General features: G+C 39.1%; 1 protein-coding gene and 1 long non-coding RNA gene across 2 annotated transcripts in view; one reads left to right on the forward strand and one right to left on the reverse strand.

The window, feature by feature from the left end:
* lhfpl3 (LHFPL tetraspan subfamily member 3) overlaps positions 1-22,762 on the forward strand; it is a 39,849-nt gene extending 17,087 nt beyond the window's left edge. The window contains exons 2-4 of the mRNA XM_038739282.1: positions 17,787-18,017; positions 19,776-19,833; positions 21,796-22,762. Coding sequence (XP_038595210.1) covers positions 17,787-18,017; positions 19,776-19,798 — 254 coding nt within the window. The 3' untranslated portion in view covers positions 19,799-19,833; positions 21,796-22,762. The remainder of the gene's footprint in view (positions 1-17,786; positions 18,018-19,775; positions 19,834-21,795) is intronic.
* LOC119918504 lies at positions 21,573-23,451 on the reverse strand. The gene is made up of 2 exons (XR_005447456.1): positions 23,391-23,451; positions 21,573-21,872 (listed from the first exon to the last, which is right to left on the reverse strand). It is a non-coding gene; the product is annotated as an uncharacterized LOC119918504 (long non-coding RNA).
* Positions 23,452-26,094: the final 2,643 nt, after the last annotated feature.

Here is a 26,094-nt window from a genome sequence, read left to right on the forward strand (position 1 = left end):
TTTGATAAGTTTAACTGCAAAGCAGGCAATGCTAGAACAAAAAATAAAATAATAAGTACAAAAAAATCTTACCTCAAATATTTTTCCTTCTAAAATTGGCTGTGCCTGCCACAGGGTGCTACTTTTTCTCATGTGGAATAAGGACTGAATTAAGCATGTGCAGAGTGAATCAGTCAATTCATAAGTTGTTCCTGATTGGAGAAATTGGACGTGTTACAACTGACCTGTGTTATAACCATCCCCGGGTCTCCCCTACATTTGAAAAGGGGCAACCTTGTACATTAGAGGTTCGTCTTGTTGCTTAATGTCTTGTCTCTTACCTCCCATTGTGTATTAGCAAATACGTTTTAAGACCAATGAAACTACCAAGGGTAAGAAATGATTTCTCTCCTTCATAGTTGACACTGGAGCCGTCTTTTCTCTCTTTGTAAACAAATGAATGACCAGCAGACAGCAGCTACATCAAGCTTCTGTTTGATCCATTAGACTTGTAGATGTCGTTGTGTCCTCTACAGCACGATGTCAATACACCTCTCCCTTAGCTGCTAGCTTTCACATGTGCCCAGAGGAGGGGCAGACTTTATAGATTTCCCATCGGGGGGTTATCTTCTTGATCACTGGGCCGGGATGGAGAAGACAGCCAGTTGATTTATTCTCCTTCTCCTGAGTGAGGCAGCAGGACAAGGACATGGTGACCCATTTGAAACTATCTTCCCTCGGATAAGCCGGTGTGTGTGTGTCCGTGTGCAATGCACATTTGAGTGATGTCCATTTCACCGTGTGAGTGTTTGAGTTAATGAGTGATGCTGGTGTCTGCTGGTGTCTGCTGGTGTCTGCTGGTGTCTGCTGGTGTCGAGGAGACTGACGCACAGGCTCAGGTCTTTGTCATATATCAGAGTGTCTGAGAGGCCTGTTATGACACCTGGCTGTCATTGTTTGAGGGTGAATGATGCTCAGAAGCTCCTTGATTTACAGAAGAGACACTTCATTGAAGGTTGAACCACACAGCCCAATTTTGCCCAAGTCTGGAAAAAGCTATAAATTCTCTTTTCTGATTAGATAACATTGAGAAAGCTACTTTCCCATTTTAGCTGATATTGCGAGTGATGTTGAGAGCGAAAAGTGACTGATCTGTCACTCTTGTTGTAGTGGAATATGTTGAGTGGTGTGTCTCTGTTGGGTTTTGTATTTCACTGTTGTTCCAATGGCCGATTTTCTTTGTTTGCACATTGAAAAATACAATTATTATATATAAAGATATATGTTCAAAAAGGCATTCGCATATGTACACATTTTTACCTACATATACTCAGATATATATGAATTTAAAGTAAACAAAAGCCTATATATATATAAAGAGTATTGTGGCTGACCATGTCCATCCCTTTATGACCACAGTGTACCCATCTTCTGATGGCTACTTCCAGCAGGATAATGCTCCATGTCACAAAACTCAAATCATCTCATACTGGTTACTGGTTTCTTGAGCATGACAATGAGTTCACTGTACTCCTGGAAGATGTTCAGACTGTCGAGTAGAATATGAATGCCGTGAAAAGCCTTAAGGTGTTTTCACACCAAATGCAAAGCGAATTTTCTCCTATGTGACCATGGAGTGTATTTCAGAAACCGCAAATATTCCCTCTTAACAACCAACGGTTGTACAGTACAGCTGTATGGTAAAGACTTTGAATTGCAGCGCTGCAGGTGCCCACAGATGGCAATAATAAGTTTGTCCTCCATTTCTGATTTCTCGGTGGCATCAGCAGAATCTCAAAGCTTTTGCACCACAGCGTCACAGGAATGTTTTGCTCAACTTGTGCGGACATGCACTCGTGAAAAATTTTCTTTGCGTCGAACCAGTGCGTGCTGAAAAAGACTTTATACTGTAGTCTGTAGTTTGTTGGTGTTTGTTGGACAGTTGATGATTCCTGACGATGAGGCAGCAAATCTTACTTTGGCAGCAGCATACCTCTCAGAATCACTATATGACACTTGAACCAGAGTAACATGCCATCATCCAGTTTTGGTTATTACTTTTCCAGTCGAGCTGATGGCTGAAACTTTGCACTTTACATGAATCTAGCCTACTTCCTCAATTGTTTATTCAGCCTAGTTTCTGATCTCTATGCACAAAATTCTCTCTGTCTTTTCTCTGTCTACTGAATATCATATTTATGGGCTACAAATCCCCTGTTCTAGTCATCTCTGCAGGTCTAAAGTGCAATCACATTTCCTCCCCATTGAGCCACAACAAAACTAAGATCCATTAGATCTGCTTCTCCACAAATAGCTTTGTCAGCTCGCACGTTTCATTTCCACAATCCCATTCTTTCATCAATTAATAACCCTCATATTGGACGAGGAAGATGTTTGATAACTGCAGCCTTTTAGCAATCATACAGACATGACATCCGGATAATATCACACTCCTGGACTGTCTGCAGCTTCAGAAGAGTGCTGCACTGAGCTGACTGCAGGGAAACAGCTGCTATTGAGCAATAAATGTCTGCCTGTTGTTTTCCCGATGTTTACCTGTGGAAATTACTTCTCGAATGGGACAAACTTAACTGAAATCCATTCAAGAACCAGTTTGAGAAGTCACAAGGGATCCCGCTGGTTTCCCTCTGAGGTGGACGCCTAATTACACTGATCATTCATTGACGATTATAACAGTGGTATTGAGCTGCAAATGAGGAGGTGCTTCATGCTGTGTGGAAAACATGACTAACAATGTTAACATTGGAAAATATGTTGGTGGGGGATTGAATCAAAGAAAGCTTAGTGAAAACTGGGGCCATAAGTAGAATACAAATGAGGTTTGAGTTTCAGAGGACATCAAAAGGCTCTGGAGCCTGTGTAGCAGCACACCGAGGGTTATTATTTGATAAACTTAGAAGGGGGAGTCAGGGAGTGTGAACTGTGGGAGTGTTTGCATCCCAGTGGATTTATTTATGATTTCTCCGGGGAAACAGCAGAGGAACATTACTCCACTCTGCACTCAGAGGAGGCTCTGAGTGAAGTGTTTTCTCAGACATGTGTGTGTTTGGGGGTTAATGATTACACTGCTGTGCAGTTTGTTTGTTTACAGTTACCGTTTGGCGAAGGTCACGGATCAGAGAACACGGACACTGAGTGCGTGTGGAGAGGGGACGTGCGTTGTTTCAGTGATGTTCGCAGCCACCTCAGCCACCCATTAATGCTCTTCCTCACGCCGAGCATGCCGGTTGTCATGGAAACGACTCTCCGTGCTGCCGCTGCTGGCAACATCCTATCACTCTCAGTCTCACTCTCCAAGAGATCGCCATGGTGAGCTGCTCAGGATCAGCGGCGGCCCTTCAGGAGCTAGAGAAGGAGGGGGATGCACTCTGGGAGTCGATGCACCTCAGTGCGGTTCAAAGTGCCTCCATGGCAACTATTCATGTCAAGGTTCACGCCAATTCGACTGCTCCCTAAAGACAACTGCTTGCTTCAGGTCACAACAGCAGGTCAAGCCAGCATCCCTGGAGGTGTGAAGCATCACAGCAAGAATAAGAACATTTCAAGCAGCTTAACAAACATTTCCCCTTTTACATCGCCTTAAAAGTTGTGTGTAATATTTAGTAGGAGCTTAATGACAGAAATGCTATAAAATATGCATAACTATGTTTTCAGTTTTCAGACCATACATCAGGAACCGTTATGTTTTTATTACTTTAGAATGAGTCATTTCCTCTTACATGGATATCGCCATGTTGCGCTGCCATGTTTCTACAGTATCCCAAACGGACAAACTGCTCTATAGAACGTGTATCGTCACTATGTTGAATATGTACGAAGAAGAAGAAGAAGCATTAGTAGTAGTAGTAGTAGTCGAATGATTTTTCAGAAGTAAGAAGAGAAGTGAAATTTGGACAAACGGAGGAGCACACTTTAGCACAAGAGCCAACAGAGCGTGTCGGCCACCGTAGCTTCTCCTGCACGCTTGAAAAGGGAGGGGTTATAAAGGTTAGTTTGCTGTTCGTGTAGAGTAAACTAGATGTCTGCGTGTTGTTTATATGCTTTGATAATGCTAATCCAACACATCTTTGTAGTAGCGTCCATGTTGATTTCACATTCTGACTTAAGAGCACATGAACACGCACTGAAGTCGGAAGAACAACTTCACAACTCGTTAAACGAGACCATCCAAGCAGCATGTGAATGCACCGTGAGCCCCTGGTTGTAATTTTCAACCCTCACTACTAGATGCCACTAAAACTTTCACACTTTAACTTTAACTAACTTTAAAGCTGCTATAATCCATATTTTTTCTATTAAAAATTGATGAAGTCACTACATGTAACATGAAAACTGTCACTCTGAATCATGAACCCATAGAGAATTATCACCTTACTCTGCAGTTCCCCTCAGCTCTAAAGAGCATTTTAGCATTTTTCAGCTCTTTGTTTTGGTTTTATAGCCCGCAGTGTCACTGTTTTTGATTCACTTTTATCAGTGTCGTTTTCAGCAACAGCAAGAAGCAATTTTTGATGACAAAGCTCTAAAAATAATAATATTGTATTTAAAATGTATAATGGCATTCTCCAATCCAAGTCATTAAAAACACTTAAAAGAGAAAAGATAACATAAAAGAGAAGTGGGAGAAGGAAGGAATTTTAATATTTCTGAGGAGGGCTGGAGAAGAATATGTCAAGAACAATGGACTTCAACTAGCTCAACTACATGGCGAGAATTCTGTAGGAAAAATATGCTACGATTTCTTATCACACAATTGCATAAACAACATCAGGGAGGAGATGGCAGATGCCGGAGATTATGCGGAACAAATGATGCCAACCACTTCCATATCGTCTGGAATTGCTAGGTTATTGTGCCTTACTGGCGAGAAATTCATTTTAATAATATATTTACAGTCAACATTCCTTGTAGATGCAACACTGGATACTTGGGTGATATTTTACTTGATGGGTGGAACGTCAACGATAAGAAACTGATGCAAGGCATGCAAGAAGGAAAGCTTGGCATTTTCAAAGTTCAAAGAGAATTTTTCTTTCGAATTTGGACCAAGTGGACTGAGTATGTTAAACCTATAAGGTCAGACTTAGAGGAGGGAAAAGGAGAAATAAGTTGGAAATTAACACGTCTTGTTTTGTTTTTTTTTACACTGGATGACTTCATTTTCTCTCCTCTCACTCTGTCCTTGCAGTAACACTAAAAGTATGCAAAAAATTACAACAAAATAAAGCTAGAAAAAGCAGCTGTACACTACCTGCTCAGCACCAAACAGCAGACTGACACAGTTAGTGACAAGCTAGTGAAGAAAGTGATGCATTTGGCAGCTCAAACGCCAGATATTTCCCTCAGGAGTTAGTGGAGACCACTAATGGAGCTAAAGGAGAGTGAATATTGGACTCATATTTACCAGGTGGCCACTTGTATCAGCTTTCAACCGTATTACACGGCCCACATCAGCTAATTATACAGTTTGCCTCTTGACCTTGGAAACAGCAGTTGACAAAACAATTTCAGTTCAAGGTCCACTAACTCGCTTGTTATGAAGCTTTCAACTATATCACACGGCCCTGCTGTTTCTTCAAGTTCACAGGTGATAAAGTATCACAAACCTTTTTTGAAAATTTTGGGATCTTTGCCAGGCTTTAGAGGTAAGTTCTTTGGTGCTGAACAATGTTTGACCAATGAGCACAAGCTTGGACAGCCAGAACAGCTACTAAATGGCCTTTGTGGTGAGTTTGCTTTTGTCGACTACTGTTCCTAAGGTCAAGAAGCCACTTTCAGTTTTAACTTTTACGACAAAATTGATGAAAAGAAAAGAATTTTATCTAAATCTAAATCTAAAATTACATCTCGGCAACTACACCTGCTGGAGAAGATTGTGTAATAAGTTAAAAAGATCCAGAACACCTGCTAAATTAACCTTTTTTTCTGTCAACACAAGTTTGTACTGACTGACTCTTCAGTTGTTTTAGGGAGCTCCATGCCTCCATTGTCCCCATTCTTACCAGCTTGCTGTTCTGTATCTGTGTTCCAGGTGGATTTTCCTCAGTAAGACAGTGCTCTGTATTTTCTTTTCTCCCCTCACATCATCAGTCATCAGTGCTCAATTTTGCAGCAAGAGAGAGAAATAGAAGAGGGGGGAAGGCTTGAAAGAAAGAGGAAAAAAAAGAAGAAGATGTACTCTGTGCCATCACCACAGATCACAGACACATTAGAAGTTACTGAAACGGAGTAGAGCAATTCCCTCGGCCCAACTTCAAAGGCAGACAGTTTTGGAGAGAAAATAAGGACAACCGTTAAAGATTCAGAACTGCCAAAGTTGTCTCCCACTTTAAGAACGCTGTCACTACATCTGAGGAAGCATAGAGAAGAAAGAGCACTTAAATGAAACAACGATTGATCAAACATGTAATTTATCAGGTATAAAGCATCCATTTGAACGGATGTTGTAAAGAAAAATCTGACCATCTGGGCTTTTGACTCGCCCTCCAGCTGAGAAAATAATATGTCTCACTGTTGTTTTACTCCTCGCCTGTCAACCTCACATGCCCGCCGCTGAGCCGTGACAATATTGAGTTTCACAAACATTATCACTGTAGGGGGATTTTAGCTTTACTGACAGCAAGCATACAAGGCTTAACACATGTTTTTCTTCTGTCTGGGATGCAGCTTGAATCTGGTTTAGCAGATTTACTCCTCAGCTTCACTGGTGGGTTAATTAATGGGAACACCTGTTCTAAATCATGTTCAATCCCCATCCCGATAGGTAAGAGTAAAAGGGTCCTCCTGTACTTCCAGACAAATGGATTATGGTTATGCGTGATGGTGGTGGTGCGTTGCTCAAATGAGCGACTGCTCTAGAGGTTGGGACATATGGCAGGCTTTTACTCATCAGAAGGGGTGGAGGGAGAAAACAACAGTGTCACATTCATACCACACTACTGAAGTGTTGCTGCAGTCCTGACACTCATCCATACAAATCCACATATCAACCGGAGCGGGGACAGCAGGCAGCCCTGTCTCCATGGCAATGCTGCATCTCCCTCATCCTCCTTGATAGGATCCTCAGCATAGGGAGCAACCTCTCACTCCAGAACATGTTCTGTAGCCCTGATTAAAGCTTGTTTGAAAACTTAGAAGAAGACTGTTCCAACTAGGACTGACTTCAAACAAGACTGGCAACAAAATCTGAGGCAGCGTCTGTGTTTGGATGCAATTTCTGAAGTCGTCTCCTGTGTACTGTAAGACAGCAGGGGGCTTCATGCATTTGAGGAAGCATCTGAAGGAGGAAAACAATACCTCCGCCCAGGGGGATCATCATAATAACTTTTATGCAGATTATTACTAAAAGAAGAAGGCTTTGTTTCTGCAGTGCCAAGGGGTTTTAAAAAGGGACAGGTATTTTAAAATAATCCTAATTTGTTATCATATTTGAGCATCAAATTTGTGCTAAAGTTTTCATCATTCACCATTTTCTTTGAAGGAGTAGCCGTTCACCCTCCCCTGAACAGAGATTGTCCATCATAGCTTAGCAACTGTAATAATGCTCCGTAGGCCTGTTAATATCATTATAATTTCATGTTTGGAAGGTGCCGTCTTTTGTTAGCCTTTCCAAAACCAAAATCACATGAGCAAAAGTGGAAAATGAGTGGATTAAACACTGTCTGTATCTGCTCTAGCGCAACGTTAGCATGTCTGGTTAACTAGCTAACTAACTGTAGGAGCATTTCATACTTCGTAGGATAACAGGTTACAGTTAGTATTTCACACTTTTGTGGAAGCCAGTCCTGGATGCTATGTCACAGCTTAGGATAACTTTAGCAGCTCTTTCTAATATTTAGTTTTGTTTACTTGACAGCAACTGCAGCCACCTTCACCTGATATAGCATCATGTTTGCTAAATCAGTTCAACATCAGTCCTCATCCTATAAGCTTTTTCTTTACATCTAATGTTAGAAATTAAAGATAGTGTTTGAAAATGTGAACAATGAAGAGTAACTTATCTAGTTCTTGCTTATGTCCATGGGAATATGCCTCATATAAGTCCACATTGAGGATGTTTAAATTTGCATCTCCATTGTACTGTACTGTTGTGCAACTGGTGCGGATACTGACTGTTTTTTCCTGGGAAATATGTAGCTTTAGCCTTAGTCTTTTAGCATTGTGTCATGTAAGCAGCCATCAAGTGCATATTTAATCCTTGTACATGATTTTCATTTTAAAGTGAGTCATGAATGTGGAAACATTAAAAAGTCAACCTTTTTAACTAGCTCATAGAGCTAACATTAGCCTAATTAGCTAGTTAGCAACAGATGTCATTTCAGCCAACAAAATCAATGTTTGGAAAAAGTACCCATTGTTTAAAAAATATTAAGAATTGTGGTAAATCTGTCCCCTGTTATCACTGTAAACCATGTGCCATGCAAGAACACACTGCTCGACAAACAATTAGTTGAGTTTCTATTATTACATTAGGTTTAAATCAAGGTGTGTATAACCTTGAAAAGGTCAGCTGTTTTTCCAAAGCACTAATAATATAATAACTCTTAGACTCCTGTTTGGCCTGCACTCAATACAGATCTGAGCTGCTTGCGCTTTCCTCTGCTCAGTGATGATTAGATTGTGAATTTGATCCTCAATCAATTTTATGGCACTCACTCCTCAAGGGACCATCCCCAAACTAGCTTGTCTTTGACACAGAGTAAAATTTTATTTTGCTTTCCAATAAATTGAATGAGGACAGCCTAATGGCCGAGGTCGTCCTAGCGAGTAAAATAAAGAGTGGATTAGCCAGTTTTTGACTTGATTGACTGTCTGTCTGCTTTGTGTCTTTTGAAGTGTGGTTTCTCTGTCTGTGTGCCATCCTCTGATGGAGGCGCGTGGTCTGCCTGGCGCTGCATTTTTAAACAGCCACTCTCATTCCCTTCATGTTTCAAATGAGGTGCATTGGGATTCCAATCTTGTAACCCTTGTTCCTGCCGTATCCCTCCAGTCTTCACTCCCTCCCTGCTCCGCCTTGTCATTTCAGTCCACACCTGAAAATGGCACAAGAAATGACACACACATCTACATACAGTATTAATTCCTAATGTTTCTAGTAGTCGCATCCTCATTCTTCATTATTTTCATATCATATTAAACATACTGATCTTGCAGCCAGTCTGTCTAATGTTATTTTAAGCCTGAGCCTCATAGATCAAACACCTCTTTCCTCTGCTATGTTTTAAGCCTGAGCCTCATAGATCAAACACCTCTTTCCTCTGCTATGTTTTTTTCTCATTTCCTGTCCCGTTGTCTTTATTCTTTCTTTTTCTCCTCTCTCGTCTCTTCATCTTCAGTCTTTGCTTCATCTTCCTCACCCGTCCGCCCTCCTCAGCATCCACAGTGACAACAGAAACATGGAGTTGGTTGTTGTGGGAGGTGGAGAGGGAAAGAAAGGGGGCATGCAAATTCATACATTCAGCCTGTGTGCTGGCATGCATATAGAGCGGCCCAGAGTGACCCCAGTCATCTTCTAAAACACACAGAGCTGTTGAGGGTGTGGTGTCCAAAAGAGAGCCGCGGAAAACAGTTAAAAGCAGCTGCCACCGTGTCTCCTGGTTGAGATTTCAGCACTACAGTACCCAGAGAGCTCCTTGTGAGGATTATAGTGGTAGCAGGGCAGTTTAGCTTTATATTTTAGCAGCTTTAGCAGTTTGGATCCAAGTTTGTGTTCTCTTTTTTATCTTCTTTGTTATGTGTCTTTACAGTGCTTGCAATGATAGCCAGTGTTATTGGTAGATAATAATAGGTCATGTATATATGAAATATTGATGGTATTTTTTCACGGAGGATCCTTAGTTGTGTGTATGCAACGTGGGAATAAGCGCAGCTGTGAAATCAGGCGTTTAAGTAGCCTATTTTGTAGAGACTTTTACTTCCTGTCCTGTATTTATAAATTCTACTACATTTAAGGCTATAAATAAATTATTCAATATTTCCCTTCTAATAATGTATTCCTGGCAGTGTGGAGAGGGTTTTGAAATAGTGTTCAGGCCTTCATGTTGGGGATTTGTTTTTTTACAAACAATAAGATGAACCAGTACTGATTAAGAAAATGTAAAAATGGTGTGGTTGCAACACACTGGGGGTGTGGATTCATGACCCAGCTTTTCTAAAAATCCTGGCTATACAGCCCGTGTGGGAACTCAACATGAAGGTTAATCTTGAGGTATGAAAAATATCTGTAAGACTTTATTTTGCCAAGTCCTGTAATTTATATAATATATAATGATAATCTAATAATTTCCTAAAACATGCCCAGGAAATGACTGTATCATTTGGCGCTAAGTAAGGGAATCTGAGACATTGTCCAGAGAAAGTACACATAGTAAGTATCCACTTATTTAAAGGATGCTTTTAAGACACTGCTATTTGCAGTAAAGACACTCAACTCACAGCTACTAATTGTGATTTATTTTCTTTTTATTGTAACTTTATTTGTGTCATATACAGTATTGATGTAATATAATATTTATTACATTTTATTTTACTTTTTCCCATGTTTCACAAATGTACAGAAGATGTACATAAAGTATATATTTTAGATAAAGTTTTCTTCATTAAGTATTCGGAGACAAATGTAGTCAGAAGCCTCAGTTTATCACAAATGCATTTGGGTTTATCAAGCATCAAGCAAAGAAGAACAACTCGCTATGTGTGAGTCAGACTTTATATGATCTTCAGTGCAGGTGGAGTTCAATCTATCTGTCTCTCTGTCTCTAGTCAGATAAATTAAGTGTGTGTGTGTGTGTGTGTGTGTGTGTGTGTGTGTGTGTGTGTGTGTGTGTGTGTGTGTGTGTGTGTGTTCTGTTCTGTTCTGTTCAGCCAGTGGAACAGTCTGTCTGGTTTCAGGTCTCATTTTTCTTGCCTCAGTTACTGTTTTCTTAGAGCGAAGGCAGACACAGTTGAACTGCACCTCCATCCGCGAACAGAGTTAGAATTTCTAAGAAAAGCGTCTTATAGCAAGGTTAAACTCAGGTCACAGGCATATTTTTCTATCAATAGTATTCTATTTTCATGTTTCTTATCTATGCATCCGTTCTTGTTTTCGTTCTGCTGTGACCCTTCAGTTTACCTGCATGGAATCAACAAAGTTGATCTGAACTCATCTTAACAGTGGTTGACTGGAAACTCCAGATTTATTTAATCCAGTGGTTCTCAAACTTTTTCTGTCACAACCCCCTACAGAAGCCTAACAAAGTTCATGCACCTCCACCCCAGCAAAAGTGGATTTAATTGTTATCAGTCATTAAGGCGATTGACATAAACAAGATTCAGGTTAGCAAAATAGCCTTGCTAACATCAGAGTACTTTTGTTTGTTTATGTCACCACATGGATCATATTCATGCAACTTTAGGTCCGCTCAACATCCACGACCCCCCTGAAGTGGCTCTATGTCTTTTCCAGGAATATTCAATTAGCTTATTTTCCAGAAAATTATTCAGAAACAATTGGACCTGTAAAATTAAGTTTCACTCTAATACTAAAACAATTTAAATAAATAATTATGTATTTTTGATTTTTTTCTCAACTTTGTTACAGATTGTTTTGTTTTGCTCCAGAGTGCTAAACATAATGTTTGCTCACAGTGTAGAGATGGATTGATGATGTTTTCCCCAGTAATTATGATCTACAATTTTTATGAACACACATGGGTACCATTATGAATTACTCTCAGCTCATGGTATCTGTTAATGAGCCTGAGAAAGTGCTGAACAAAGCATGTTTCTCATGCCAATGTTCATAAAAGATCCCTGATCATAGAGTTTTTTTATGGGCAGAGTGCAGTCAGTAACTCAAATTTTACTATTTCATATAATTTTGTTGTATTTAGGCATAATTCTACGATCATGATAACATTTATAAGCTGTTCCACCTGCTGTATAGGTGATGAGTTTACTGAAAATATAGAAACAGATGTGTTCCAATGTACTGTTAATCCAAATATAATCTAAATAAGGAGAAACTGGATTTACATGTGTTGTTGGTTGTTCTTCCATATTACTTCTCTGTATTTTCAAATTATGTGCACCATGCAACATGTGAAACATAAAGCCTGGATGAGCAGCAACTTCAGAGCAGCCCAGGAATCTGCTGTGCCAGCAGTTGATATCATAGACAAACCGTGTGAATCTGTCGACCTAATATAAGAGGTGTTAATGAGGATGGGGGTATGAGGCAGGATTCATGTTGCATATCATGCTTCCTTTCCTCCACCTTATATCTCAACACACACATATGCTCACTCAGTCCTCTGTGGATCAGAAGGGATCAGGGCAGGGGGGTGGAGAGAAAGGAAGAGGAAAGGGTATTTTGTCCTCATACCTTCTTGCATCTGCCAGTTTCTGCCCTAATTAACTCCCATTAATGTAATTTGCCATGGTCCACCTTGATGCTTATGCGCGATGCATACAGTATGACCTAACTGTCTCACTCTCTGTAATTCTCTAACCCACCTCCACACATACACACAAACACACTCACACACCTGCACATGCAGTCCCTCAATAACCGTGACGTTTAAATGAACATGAATCACATGTAGTAGACAGCTACAGCTGGGCCTCTGAAATACACTGTGATGAGTGGCACTTGTGTGTGTGTGAAATGGCATGTGGCGATTTGACACCGAGGTCGAGATTATTACACCCCCCTCCCCTGATTGTCCCTGGTGTCGCTGCCAACAGCTGTCAGCTGAGAAGCCTTCAAGGAGAGAGGAAGTATGTGTTTAGCGTGTGTTCGAGAGAGAAATCAAGGGCATTCATAATAGTTATGGGGATGTTGGAGAAACTTTTTAATGGCAAACTTATTCTGACCTCCATGTGGAAAGATGGTTCAAGTGCATCAACAGTGCAATAAAACTTTCCAGTGTCTTTCCAGTTTTTTTACAGCCAAAACTATTGTTTTTTACTTATTTTGTCTATAAAATGTCACAAAATACTGAAAAATGTCCATCACGACTTTCCAGAGCTCAAGGTGATATCTTCAAATTGATTGTTGAACAGCCCAGAAACCAAAGATATTCAATTTAAAACAACATAGAACAGAGAAATCCTGGAGCCTGCAAATGTTTGGTGTTTTTACCTAATAAATTACTTAAAGAGCAACTTGTAGTTGCATTTCTGTCGATAAATCCAGAATATTTCATCTCTTCAATATTGACTTGACCTAATACTTTAGCTTGTTACTACCCATCTCCTGAAATGCTACCATTCTGAATAAAGCCTTTACTTATGAAGCCTCTTGTAAACATTTCTGAACAGCTTGTGAGCTCGATTTTTCAGTCGACCTAAATCATTTGAAGCATTGAATGTTACAAACAGACAAACTCAGATCTGTTTTGTGAGTCCACATGTTATCCTGAGCTTTTAGGTTGGGGCGATTTGAAGTCTCAAAATGAGCTCACATGATTCCTCATCGGAGGGTTTCATAATATCTTTAATTATGTATGGCAGGGATTGTGTGCAGACTGCTGCTTTCCCTCTGTGATGAGGAGTGCAGCAGAGATCTTGAGATGAAGAAGCTGACCCCATTGGCTTGCCCCTTATATTATTACTCGTTATATAGTAGCTGAATGCTATTTGTAGGATTATTTGTAGCTACACGACCTTTCTGTGCAAGCCTAAAAACAAAACAATTTTGCCAAAGATAAAAGATTGCCCTCAGCCTCCTCACATTTGGATGCAGTTTTGGGGATGGAAGCAATTAGTCTGAGCTTTTTCAGCTTTGCTGATAACCACATAGTAAAAGAAATTACATGTCTGCTGAAGCTAAAAGATTAGATTCAGTACATTTTTGAAACAGAAATAAAGTGTTTTGCAGGAATTGTTTAGGTATTAAAGATCAGCAGCTAAAAGGATGATGATGAGATCTGTCAGAGAGAAGAAGTGGGATTTACGTTACATTTCTTTTGTGCTTTCACGCAAAAGTTTACAAAGACAGCATATTTACCTTCAGGTGGACATACATTTGGGCTGTTGTGGCAATACACTTGCAGCTACTGGGAGCTGAAGCCTGAACCACCATGGCACAGAAATTCACATCTTGAGGCATTCAGATAAGAGTCAGAAAGACAGACTTGGTGTCTCTTTGTTCAACTATATTTCTCTTTGATTCCAGCTCTGTAGGAGATTTAAGATTTGCCATTGAGACATTGTGCGGTTCAACTCATTCCAGTAATATTATAGCTATAAAGCCTGCAGGGGCAGGTTGTTTACACAGGAGAGAACTGTGTGCACTGTACCAAATCCTCTAATGTGCCTAAAAGGAAATAATTAATATATTAATTAATATGCCATAGAAGACATAGTAAAGGTTTAGTGTTTTATGAACATTAAAAATAATTTCCTAAAGATGCTTTAACTGCTTGTATAAAATAATAATAATAATTAATAATAATAATCATTTTGTACTCAATCTTGTCATGATCATATGCTGACTGGGATCTGATGCAAAAGGGATGAAAGCTGTGTCAAAAATAAATAATAAAACTGGTTAATACAGTATTTTTGTTGAATTAAAATAAAAGACCAAGAGCCTGGCTGTGCTTGGACACAGCAGTGCTTTGAGCTAGCATGCTAACATAGTCACAGTGACAATGCTAATGTGATGTTTAGAAGGTATAATGATGATCATGTTCACCATCTTAGTTTAGAATGTTGGCATGGTAACATATTAGCACTAAACACCAAATATCATCAAGACTAATAGTCTGCAGCCATGCGAGTAGTAGTTGCTGTACAGTATATCATGTCATTCTAATAAGCTGAGTTAATGTCTATGTGAGTGCAGCTGTTATTGTCGTATTTTTATATGGACCCCAGGAAGAATAACTGTTGACAAACAAACCAAGCAGTCCTGGAAAAGTAACAATATCTCATCTTTGTTGACAAATCCTCCTTATCACTGTCAAATACAGAAACACCAAATGTTTTCTTGTGAATTTCACAGATTACATTCTCGAGTGCTTTCTTTCAAGCTTTATTTTGGTGTTTAGGGGTTTGGCATGGTGTGCAAATTTGGACTCATGATCACAGGCTGAGTGTAAGTGGAATTGGAAATTTGTCCTGGGATCTAAATAATAAGACATACAATCTGTGTCAAAAACAGATGAAAAAAGTAGTTAAGAAAACTGTCTGATGAGCACTTCCTCTGCATTATGCCCCTGCAGAAAAGGGATCACCGAGTCAAAAAATAGATTTGTAACAGGGAACATGTTGCATTTGATAAAAATAATGTAAAGAAATGTATTGATAACAACTTCTTGCTGCTTTAAACTGTTTTTTTCTTTGCCTTAGAGAAAATTGATCTCCTAACTAAGGAAAGCTGCAAAGAAAGTCAATACACTCAGTGCCTCCTGGGAAATGTAGGCGTAGGATATGGATTAGAGCGCTTTTACATTAATACTAGTTATTATTACATTAGCTTGTTGCTGCTGTTATTCGTACAATTGTGAGAGGGATCAACGGAAAAACTGACATGAAAGGGAGGGGAGGGGAGGGCACAGCGGGGAGTTTTTGCATACAAAACATATGAAGAGCTCATAAAATATGTTTTGGTAAAAATTAAACTACCCAATATACAAGCACAGCTGAATTGATTAATCAATCCACTGATTAGTCAATTGACAGAAAATTAATTGCCAACTATTTTGATAATTGTTTAAGCCATTTTTAATGCAAAAAATTTCATGGCTCCATCTTCTTCTACTTTTATTTTTATTATTTAGCTATTTTAAATAGTTTGGACTGTTGATTGGACAAAACAAGCAATGCGGGACTTTTACTTGTAATAGGGTATTTCAAGTGTGTGTATAAGTGTATTAGTACTTTTACTTAATTTAAGGATCTGAATACTTCTTCCACACCTGAATGAGATAATGCATTCACTCGCCCATATCATCACAACTTCAGTCCTACACTGTACATTGGGTTGTTGTAAATACATTTCCTTATATTGTTTTTATTAGCAACGACATGTTTACCCTTTTATAAATGTAATCTACTTGGCTCAGTGCTGCTTTTTTGTTATGGGACAGAATAGAGAAAACATGCACAGCTACATCCCTTGTGTGTGATCAGTTTTTAGTCAGCAGAAGAACATTATGACAAAAGTTTTCTAAGTTTTTTTAAGTTATTATCAGTACATTCCCATGACTGCTAAACACCACTTTCATGTGTAATTCCACAGTTGTCTTATGTAAATGAGGCTGCTTTAAAACATGCCATGTAAGTGATCCACACATTGAATATCTGACTTGTCTGACCTTTATTGTGATAAAGAGACACACGTATGTTGATTGATTGAGTGAATTAACTCCCTGGAGATTCAATTGAGAAATGTTTGTCTTTGTCATTGGCATGTCTGAATTAAATTATGATTATTTATTATGACATATCAAGACACTTCAACACTTTGGTGCTTCATTCCCAACTTTAAGGTTTAAAAAAATTATCCTATTCCACACTGTCTGACAGTATCATGTTATCGTCTCTATCGGCTTGTTCCAGTTCTTCATTCGAAGCTTTAAAATGTTGAAATATTCATACCCAAGACTTCTCTTTTATATGACTGCACCATTCCATCAAAAATATTCTAGGAAATATTCCTTGAGCATCCTTTTATACCCTTTCCCCCAAACTCAGCTTCATATATCTGGAATCTTTGAAAACTTTCCAATCTTCACTTGAATTTAAAATGAATTTCTCTTGGCTACACGGCATGAGTTTACAATAACTGGATGATCGAGATCAGTGAAATTGGTCAAAACAGTATAGCAGAATCTCTGCAAGGTGGCAAATCTCTATTATCATTATTATTTATTTATTATATTTATTATTTATATCTCTATTATATTGGCTCAACATCAGAGCGGTAGGTGACAGCAGATGCTGAGATATCCTGACTTTTAGTATAGGTCAAGCTCCAAAAACACTGGATCCTACAATTCCCATAAACCCTCCCTGCTTGGTAAATCCCCACTTCTTTTAAACTACATGCCTTCAGTTTGCAAGGCAGGCTTTTTATTATAAACTGTATAGTCATCATAAGGAATGTTTTCCAAAGCCACAGGAGACTTCATGTGTAATATCAGGAGTTCCCCTTTTAACTTTAACCTGACTCTAATGTTTACCCTTAAAACTATAACTCTGTAGTCATGTGGCCTGCCTGTCAAAAAAACACACTTACTCTCATGATCTACAACTCAAAATGTAAAAAAAAATGTAAAAAGGCGTACACACACACACACACAAAACCTTTGACATTCAGACAGCGTTTGGCAGCACTGTCAACAAATAAACACAGACCTCTCAGACCCGTAATTCATCTGATTGCCTCGACTCACTGTGTGTGAGTAAGTGAGTGAGTGAGAAACAGCTCCCTACTGCCAGCAGAAGTGTTGTTAGATGACTCTGCTCTCTAACAGCTCAGTCTGTCTTCGTCAGCCATGCAGCAGACGGCTAATAAAGGCGCCCGACTCACCACATGGTGCTGTGACATGTGGTATATTCTCTCGCTTTCGGCCTCCTTCCTCACCTCTGTGTCCCATTTGTGCACTGCTGCTGTCACCCCGTTAATTACACCCTCTAGAAATTAGCATTTTATTAAGTATACTTCAAGTTTAAAGTGCACTGTACACTTCATATCTGCATAGTTTATAGGTTTAGGTTCACAGAGAGTCCCAAACCAACATAAAGTGCCTAAGTTAAGCCCTTAAACGCTAACCCATCTTTCTCTACTGATCCAGGTACATGTCTGATTCTGGGCTGCATGATCTACCCGGATGGCTGGGACAGCGACGAGGTGAAGCGGATGTGTGGAGAGCAGACGGACAAGTACACGCTGGGGGCCTGCTCGGTGCGCTGGGCCTACATCCTTGCCATAATGGGCATCATGGACGCGCTCATCCTCTCCTTCCTCGCCTTCGTCCTGGGAAACCGTCAGGACAGTCTGATGTCTGAGGAGCTGCTGGGAGACAGTAAGAGGATAATGGCCTTCATGACTCATAGTGGGTAGACAAGGGTGGCGCAGGTTGGACTGCAGGATGCACTTTTTTGGAATAATGCACTTGGTCTGAGAGGAGAAAAAAAAGGTTTTGTAAAAAACTTTTTTATATTTAGTCAGATTTTATGGTCTAACAGTACAGTACTATGTCAATCTGAAGGGCCACAATTGGTTTTTGATACACAAAGAAAATGTGTATTTGCTGACTTGTCTCTAATGTATTAAAATACTAGATAGTTTTACCATTTCATGCCTCAAATAAATCATTCTGAGAGGGGAACATTGCTCTTTGGTTGAAGCACTTGCAATTTGTAGATATATACAACCTGTGACAAAAGGTTGTGAGTAAACATTGCTTTGCCTTAAAGGCTCATAATCCAAAAAGGCTGGAAACCCCTGAACTAGTACAGGTCATAACCCATTCTTCACTGCCATTTCAAAATGGAAACTCCAAAAGAGTAATAGTACATTTTTTACTTTTCAAAACCCATTTCATAGTAATTTATGCATATAAAAAAGAAGCTGTAGTGCAATTATCTGAAATGAGGCCCAAGCTATTTTCAAAACAAAGCAAGTGTCACTAAACTTATTAAAAAATCTATTTGAACGCTGGCCTGAAAGTCTGCTATGTGTTTTAATATGCAGCTAGTCCAGCCAAGATTTTATTCCACTTTTGGCTTGGGGAGTGTATTATAAGTCTTTTAAGTTATGAGGCTCGAGTCCAAGCAAAGTCAAAGTGAGCTGCAAGTCTCTCTCTGCGATTTGTGGCTCGTACCCACACCTCTGCTACGTTATTGGGCTTAGCTGGCCTTCCCATTAAAAGACCAATACAATAATGAGACACATCAAAGACACCACCTGATTCTGGCTGCCATACCACACAACACTGGCAGCTTGAAATTAAAAACCTTATTTCCGTCCTTACAAATGCTCAAGTTAATAATGTGCATGCATTCGATGGATGTTAGACACCACCTATCCAGCTGCTTTTGATTGCTTCTGTTACCAATGAGGTTTTTCTTACTTGATTGGGCGAGACGACAACTGCACTCGGACCCAAAGAGAATGATTTAAACAGGGAGGAGGGAGTAGGAAGAAGAGGAGAATACAGATGAAAGGCTACGGACTTGAAAAGCAGTGAGAGAAGAAACGCAGACAGAGAAAGATGGATGACTGAGAGGAAGTGTGCAAGGGTTAATTGAAGCCTGGGGAAGCTGGACAGAGTCATGAATTACTAATGGCTGTTTACACAGTTTGCTGCCAGCCTGTCTAAATGAATCACAGCCACCCTATCAGCCAGGACACAGTCGCCTGTTAGCTCGTATAAGCAAAAAGACTGGGAGGAAGAAGCCATTATCAACCTAGAGACCGGAGAGAAAGGACAAGACAGAGGGGAAGAGAGAGAGAGAGGTATAATGAGCCGAGGAAGAGGATGAGAGAGGACGCGAGGCAGATGTAGGCTACATGAAATATGAGAATGAAAGTGAAAAGTGGGGGATTCATCAAACAGCAGATGAAGTTTAAATGGGATGTTTTCGTATCTTGCCACTCAGGAGGATGGATAGTGACACCTGTCCAAGTTAGAAACATCAGTGGGTTGTTTTAATTCATGCAGCCTTGGTTCCTTCCGAGGAGAAGATGTTTTATGTAATACTGCCACCTGCTGGTTAAAAGAAATGTTCCACATCCTCTCCACACTGAAGTGGTTTCTCTCTCTTTTCTCCCCCCACAGAGAGCGGTAACAATGCCATATAATATCTGGTAATGGTAGAGCAGTCACATACACACAGGTAAGGATCATATTTGAATGTAATATGTTGCCTGTAGCAACAGCGAGAAAATCAGTAACATCAATCCTTAATTTGATCCTTCAACCACTGTACCTTTTTCATTAAATTTGTTTGTATTTCAGCCCACTTTATCCCCATTAACATGCAGTTTTCCCCTTTTATTTACTTGAAAATCCCTGAAAAGTTGGTTTCAGATCTCATTTATTTTTCTATAATATATTTTGGGAAAGCTTGGGAAATCATTCTTATTCATAATTTATTAAGAAGCATACGTTCAAAACCTCAGCTAAAAGCCAATGCTTATTGAGAACCTATGTTTTGAGGGCCTTTAAACTGAGACTATGTAACTTCTGAAAGTAAATCCTTGCTCTTTTCTAAACTCTAAGGGGTATTAAAGCCTTACCTGGTCTGGTATGACCAGTGGCTTGTGGTGGCTAATGTTATAAATTTAAACAGACAGACAGACATTTTGGCATGTATCAGACATTACTGGTTCAATTTGCTGACTTTATTTTCAGCTTGTAATCCTGTTTCACTCACTCTCAGGTCAGGTCACCTAATGATGGTGTTTTTAAAGCAACTGACTGAAGAGAATCCTGGGAAATATAGGAAAACAATACACATTCATCTTCTACCTGCCCACAATGTCCACCGATCAGCTCAAGTTACATATTCATGCTTTTTAAAATAATAATCATGCATCTTATGAGCTTTTCTTTCCATTACAACCAATTTTAGCCCCTTAACATCCAGTTCACTCTTTTATTTCCCCTATAAGTGGCTTTAAAGTTGAAAAGAATAATCTAATTCACACTGTTTGTCTGTTCAGTTATATTTTCAGTCAATTGTATCTTGCTATATGATGAAAAGATCTTTCAAATCCTTCTCCAGTATCCCAGGACTACTACTAAATCCTTAAGTTACTGAAATTTTATTTTTGCTTGAAAAAATATTATATGAAAGAAAATGTTAGAACCAGCCTTTAAAACCCCATAATGAGTCATCTGTGTGTAATTTTGTAGGACTTAGGCATTTACAGCCTTGGTTCCAACCACTCATCAAAGCTATGATGTTTACACTGAGTGAAACATTAAACCCTAAACTACATGTTTTGTAATGGCTGTGCCTTGTTATATATCATAAATGTCTTATGCATCCTTATATACACTTTTCCCCAATATTTTGCCTGACATACTTGGTATCATTGGAAAGTTTGGGGTCTTCACAAGAATTTAAAATTAAGTTCTGTGAGTTTGAACAAAGCTTGACTGCACAACATGCGTTTGTAATGAATGACCCACCAGAGTGTGATTCAAGGAATTTAAAGCAACCACATGCTCCTTAAGCAATCCGTCATAATTAATACAACTATCAGAAAACAGTTGTAATCACAATAATAATATTCATAATCATGTAATGACTTGTTCATTTTCATTTTTGAACCTAATTTACATAAATCAGTGCGTAAAATATTCAAACAAAATAACACTAATAATCACTCCAGTAATTATAATCACCTAATATAGTGGTAGATTTAGCATATCAACATGTATTTGTTCTTTATCTGCAAGTGCCTTTCATAATCTGAATTTGCATTATTTAATTCAGTTTAATTTAGCTGATGCTGAATTCATGGATTTGAATACTGATTAGAAGAAAAGTGACACGTTAGAGGTACATTTTCTGCATGACAGCAATAGAGATGCGTTTGCATTCTCCTTTTAAGGGAATAATCATTGTTTAAGAGCACAAGAGTGTTTATTTTTCAAAAGCATATATGTTGATATGTACAATAATTGGATGACATGGGAGTAAGTACACCATGGGGCTCCCACCTACTCTTAAATTTTTAGAGAAATTGGCAGATGTAGTGCAAACCAGTGGGAATAACTGATTTATAATATTCATTCTAAACTACACAAATTCCTGCAGATTCTACATCATTTTTCTTCTTGTCTGCAGGTCTCACTGCCTAGACGTGATGTTACTTCAGGATCCAGCATCCCTCTTCTGGTCCAACCTGTGGCTGAGATGGAGAGCTGATGTTTGGGGAAAGAACAGATCAAAGTAGGAGAGGATGTCTGGAAGGGGCCACGCAACCTTGGAGGAGATCACGATGCATCTTAATTTTCCTCTCTGAAAGCCCCCTCTGTAAAATAGCCTTCTCATTCATCTGAAACTGCTTGTTTTTGCAGGATGATTTCTTAAAGACTTTTTCAAAGTTTACCTGTGTTCGTATGTCACTGCATCATCTTACCCGAGCTGTTAAAACTAAAATGTTCTCCATGTGGATGTGAGTAAAAGCTGCTCCAGTGCACAGGTTCAGCTGGAAAAATAAAAATCCATAAAAGACTCTTCATGTGTTAATTCAGCTCCAAGACACTTGTTGGACAAACACCATGGAGCGAAAGGCGCTCAAATTGAATTAAATCAAAACAAATTATCCAGACTTTGGCCGACACAAATGAGGATTTCACAGACTTGAGGTCAAAGCTGTCAGATCTTTCTTATCCAGTCAACAAACTCCCTGCAAAGGAGCTTGGCTTTGACACTGTTCAACCTTTGAGAGTGGTGTCAGCAAAATGAGGCCTGGAGAAAATTTCAAGTTGGATAAACAAACAGAAAAAAACAGTACTGTTTTGTTATAATTAAATGTTTGATGTGATAGAATCAAAAGGTAGTACTTAGAGGTTTTGCTGGTGACAACTTTGCTAAACAGATAGCTAAAAAGGAGAAAACATCAGTTGTATCAAGTCTATAATCTGTGTATAGATATGTTGATTATGTCCCTGTACTTTGTCTCGACTTTGAAATGTCAAGCTATTGGTCCATTATTAGTGTGTGCCATATAGTGATCGTGTAATCTGACAGTATTGTGGAGTACTAAAAGAGTGTAGGAAAAGTTAAACTGGACATGAATTAAGGCTGAACACTTTTTAGTATCTTTTTGTTTCCTGTGATTCTTCACCGACTCCCAGCTAAAAAAAAAGTTAAGTTAAACACATGAGGGGAAAAAAAAAAAGAGATCAACACTTAAAAAAAAAAAAAAAAAAATACCTTCAACATTTTGAGAAATATGCTTATTCGCTTTGTAGTGGAGAGTTAGCTAGTATCAGATAAGACTGATACCACTCACACCTGTCCGGCCAGCAGCTTAGTTTTCAACCAACAGTGGTAGGCCCCACTAGACTTGGCCCATAGCTAGCTAACCCATGAAATGGAAAGTTTTTGCATTTATACCTCAGTTTTGTAATTAGTGCGCTTTAGCAGTGCTGATAGAATATTTGTTTCCACATGACAGGCTGGCTGTTTCTCCCTGTGCTGGCTAAGCTAACCGGCTAACATAAGTAGCTTCTTGGATGAAGCTTAGCTAGAAAGCTAATGAGAATATTTCCCAATGTGTCACTAAACACCTTTTTTCTTTTACAAAGCAGAATTGCTTCGAGAGTTACAATGCCAAAGTATCCTTGTGAATGTGCATCCTTTGATATCATCCCTTTTACTTTAGGTGTTAGGACTCTTTTCACCTCAACATGCTTGAGTGTTGTGTTACCCACCTAAAATACAGACTATTGCTCCAAAAGAACCAGAAGGACTCTACGGATTCATTGTACTCTTCTTCCCCATCGTCTGGTGGGTGTTATTTCTCCGAGTTTGAGACGAGTTAAACACTTTGTTTAACTCTATATTGCTGGGTCTGTCCAGATGAAAAACCTCTGAAATGGAGTCAAAGTGTGAGACAATAAAAATGGACAAACACCAATTTTACCAAGAAATGTGCAGTTTAAAAGGGCTAAAAATTATTTTTATCTAAAACATCCAAGATAAAAAAATGTGTAACGTCCACATACTTTTGGTGGTCTGGAGCGGTTTTTCATGGTTTGGGCTAGGCTCCTAAGTTCCTATAAAAGAACACTGTATGCTACATCATACACGGACATAGATCAGTAGTTCCCAAACTGAGAAAGGGGCCACAAGATGATAAACAGGATAGGAGACAATGACAAAGCAAATTTCTTCATCAAATTCTTTTGACTAATAATTCTTTCATTCTTGTAAAATTCTGGATAGGTTTTATCCTTTCAGGTGTCTAAAACTATTTATTTTTTTAAACAAATAAGGAAAAATCACTAAGGTTGGACTGTTCAAGGCTCATAGACATCTTCAACATGCGCAAAAAGGTTGGGCACCACTTAACCCCAGTGTGTGCCTCTCATATACTGACATTACATTGGAGTTACAGAGCGAATCAAATCTGTAAACCCAACCGTTTAACAAGACTTGCTAGATTTTTCCATAATCCTTAAAGACTCTTCTAACCATATAGATGAAAAAGATTTCTAACATGTTCCACAAATTTTCTCCAGATAGCTGCCAGCTACCAAGAGGGAACGGAGTTGTAGAAGAGCAAAGGCTGTTGTAGCAGCATGACTAAATGTCCAACAATTAATCATTTCTGTGTTTGTATAAGAATAACAAGGATAAAGTGCATCTATTTTGTCTTTGGAAATGAGTTATTGATTTACCTTTAACATTCTTCATATGAGTGATTTTGAAATTTCCAGTCTTCACCAGTGTGAGCCCATTCTACAGATGCATCTCAAAAAATTTTAATATTGTGGAAAAGTATATTGTTATACCAGACAGAGATTAAAGGCTCCTTTGAAGGTAATTAGATGATTAGAGCTCTTCTCAGGTAAACATTTCTGTATCAAATTCTTTATTCTAATGGTTTTGAGACACTGGATGAGCTGTAAGTTGTAATCATTTCTGGTCAGACCGTAGTAAGTTGACAGTGTACTGTATTTGGCTGTTCCGAGTGGATTAAAAGCTTATGATATACCCATTAAAAAGGCCCAGAATGAGGTTTTGTTGAAGGAAAAACTCATGAATTACTTTGATTCATAAAGCTATTTACAACAACAGAGGGCTGGAGGTAAAACAACCACTGTTGCCAAACGGGACGACGACTGTGATGCTTGTCCTCGTTATGAAACACAGTGAAGGGCAGGAGTGGCATCATAATCATCAAGGACCTGGAGGACTGACAAACGCCGGCCAAGATAGAAATATCAGCTCTGACATGCACACAGGCTCCCGGATCAATGGCGGTGGTGTACAAGGCCATCTGCTCACATGAATCCTAACGGCCTCCAGGGGGCTGTGCACATCTAACACAGAAAAATCACAGTCTCTTTGTTAGATGAGGCTACGAGGTGTCAGTAATTTTGTTTCAACAAGACTACAGCAATTCTAGCGGTCCCACAAGGCTTCAATTCTTACATACAAACAACAAAAACTGATGGATTCATAAATGAGGAGACATCTTTGCTAGATTCTAACCACTAGTGGGACATAAAAGTCAAGTTAAAACTGGGGGTGGTGCCAGTGAAAAGGCCATTATGGCACTCCAATCAAAAGATGCTATCCTCTGTATGGTGGCCATTTTAGGACATCTCTGACTCTAGAGTAAATCCTCAGACTTTGCTCAGCTGTCATCATTCAAAGCTGAATAAATGTGTGCTAAAGTTAACTTAGTCTTATTAATGTAAATGTGGTGTAAATTAAGAAAGAGGTTTAAATTTCCTCAATTCATGTTTTTCCAAACAGATATTCAGCTTACAAAGATACAAGAGAATGTTTGGATTAAAAAAAATAAAATAAAAAGATTGATTATCAAAATACTGTTTCAGCTATAACGTGGTTATTTTAAGTTCCAACTGTGTTATGTAAAGTGTGGGTGTACTTCACATATTTCTAAATACGTTTTTTCAAACATCTGTCGGCCAAGTTATTAAAATTCTTCCCCCGACCCTCTCTCTCTCTCTCTCCCCCCTCCTTGTTTATATCCCCTTTACTTTGATTGCATTCTTTTCAAGAGTGATCATTACAACTTCCTCTGTAACATACACAGTCTCGTTCACAAGTCTTCTTTTACTTCAGATGCCCATGAAAGCATTTTGACCATCCTCATTTTGCCACGCCTGTGAGCAACAACAGAATAATTGGGAATGAGATTGCAGTGTGAGGGTATTTTTCTGCCTTTTATGCACTTTGTTTAATGGATTTACAAGAGCCTCTTGGGGACTGCTTAACAGTTGCAGACGTCCAACAAATTAAGTAGTTTGGGTATCAACGACAAATTTGCTGTTACCAAACAGGAGCTTTGAACACCACTTCTCACAGGTATACATCTGCAGATGCCGCTTTATGCCCTCCATCAGTGTTTCCTGTCTTCTCCCCTGAAGGCAGGAAGCTGAG

This window comes from Micropterus salmoides, unplaced genomic scaffold, assembly GCF_014851395.1.
Source record: "Micropterus salmoides isolate LMB-PRFRI ecotype aquatic unplaced genomic scaffold, ASM1485139v1 Ms_hic_scaffold_23, whole genome shotgun sequence".
Taxonomy (NCBI): Eukaryota; Metazoa; Chordata; class Actinopteri; order Centrarchiformes; family Centrarchidae; genus Micropterus; species Micropterus salmoides.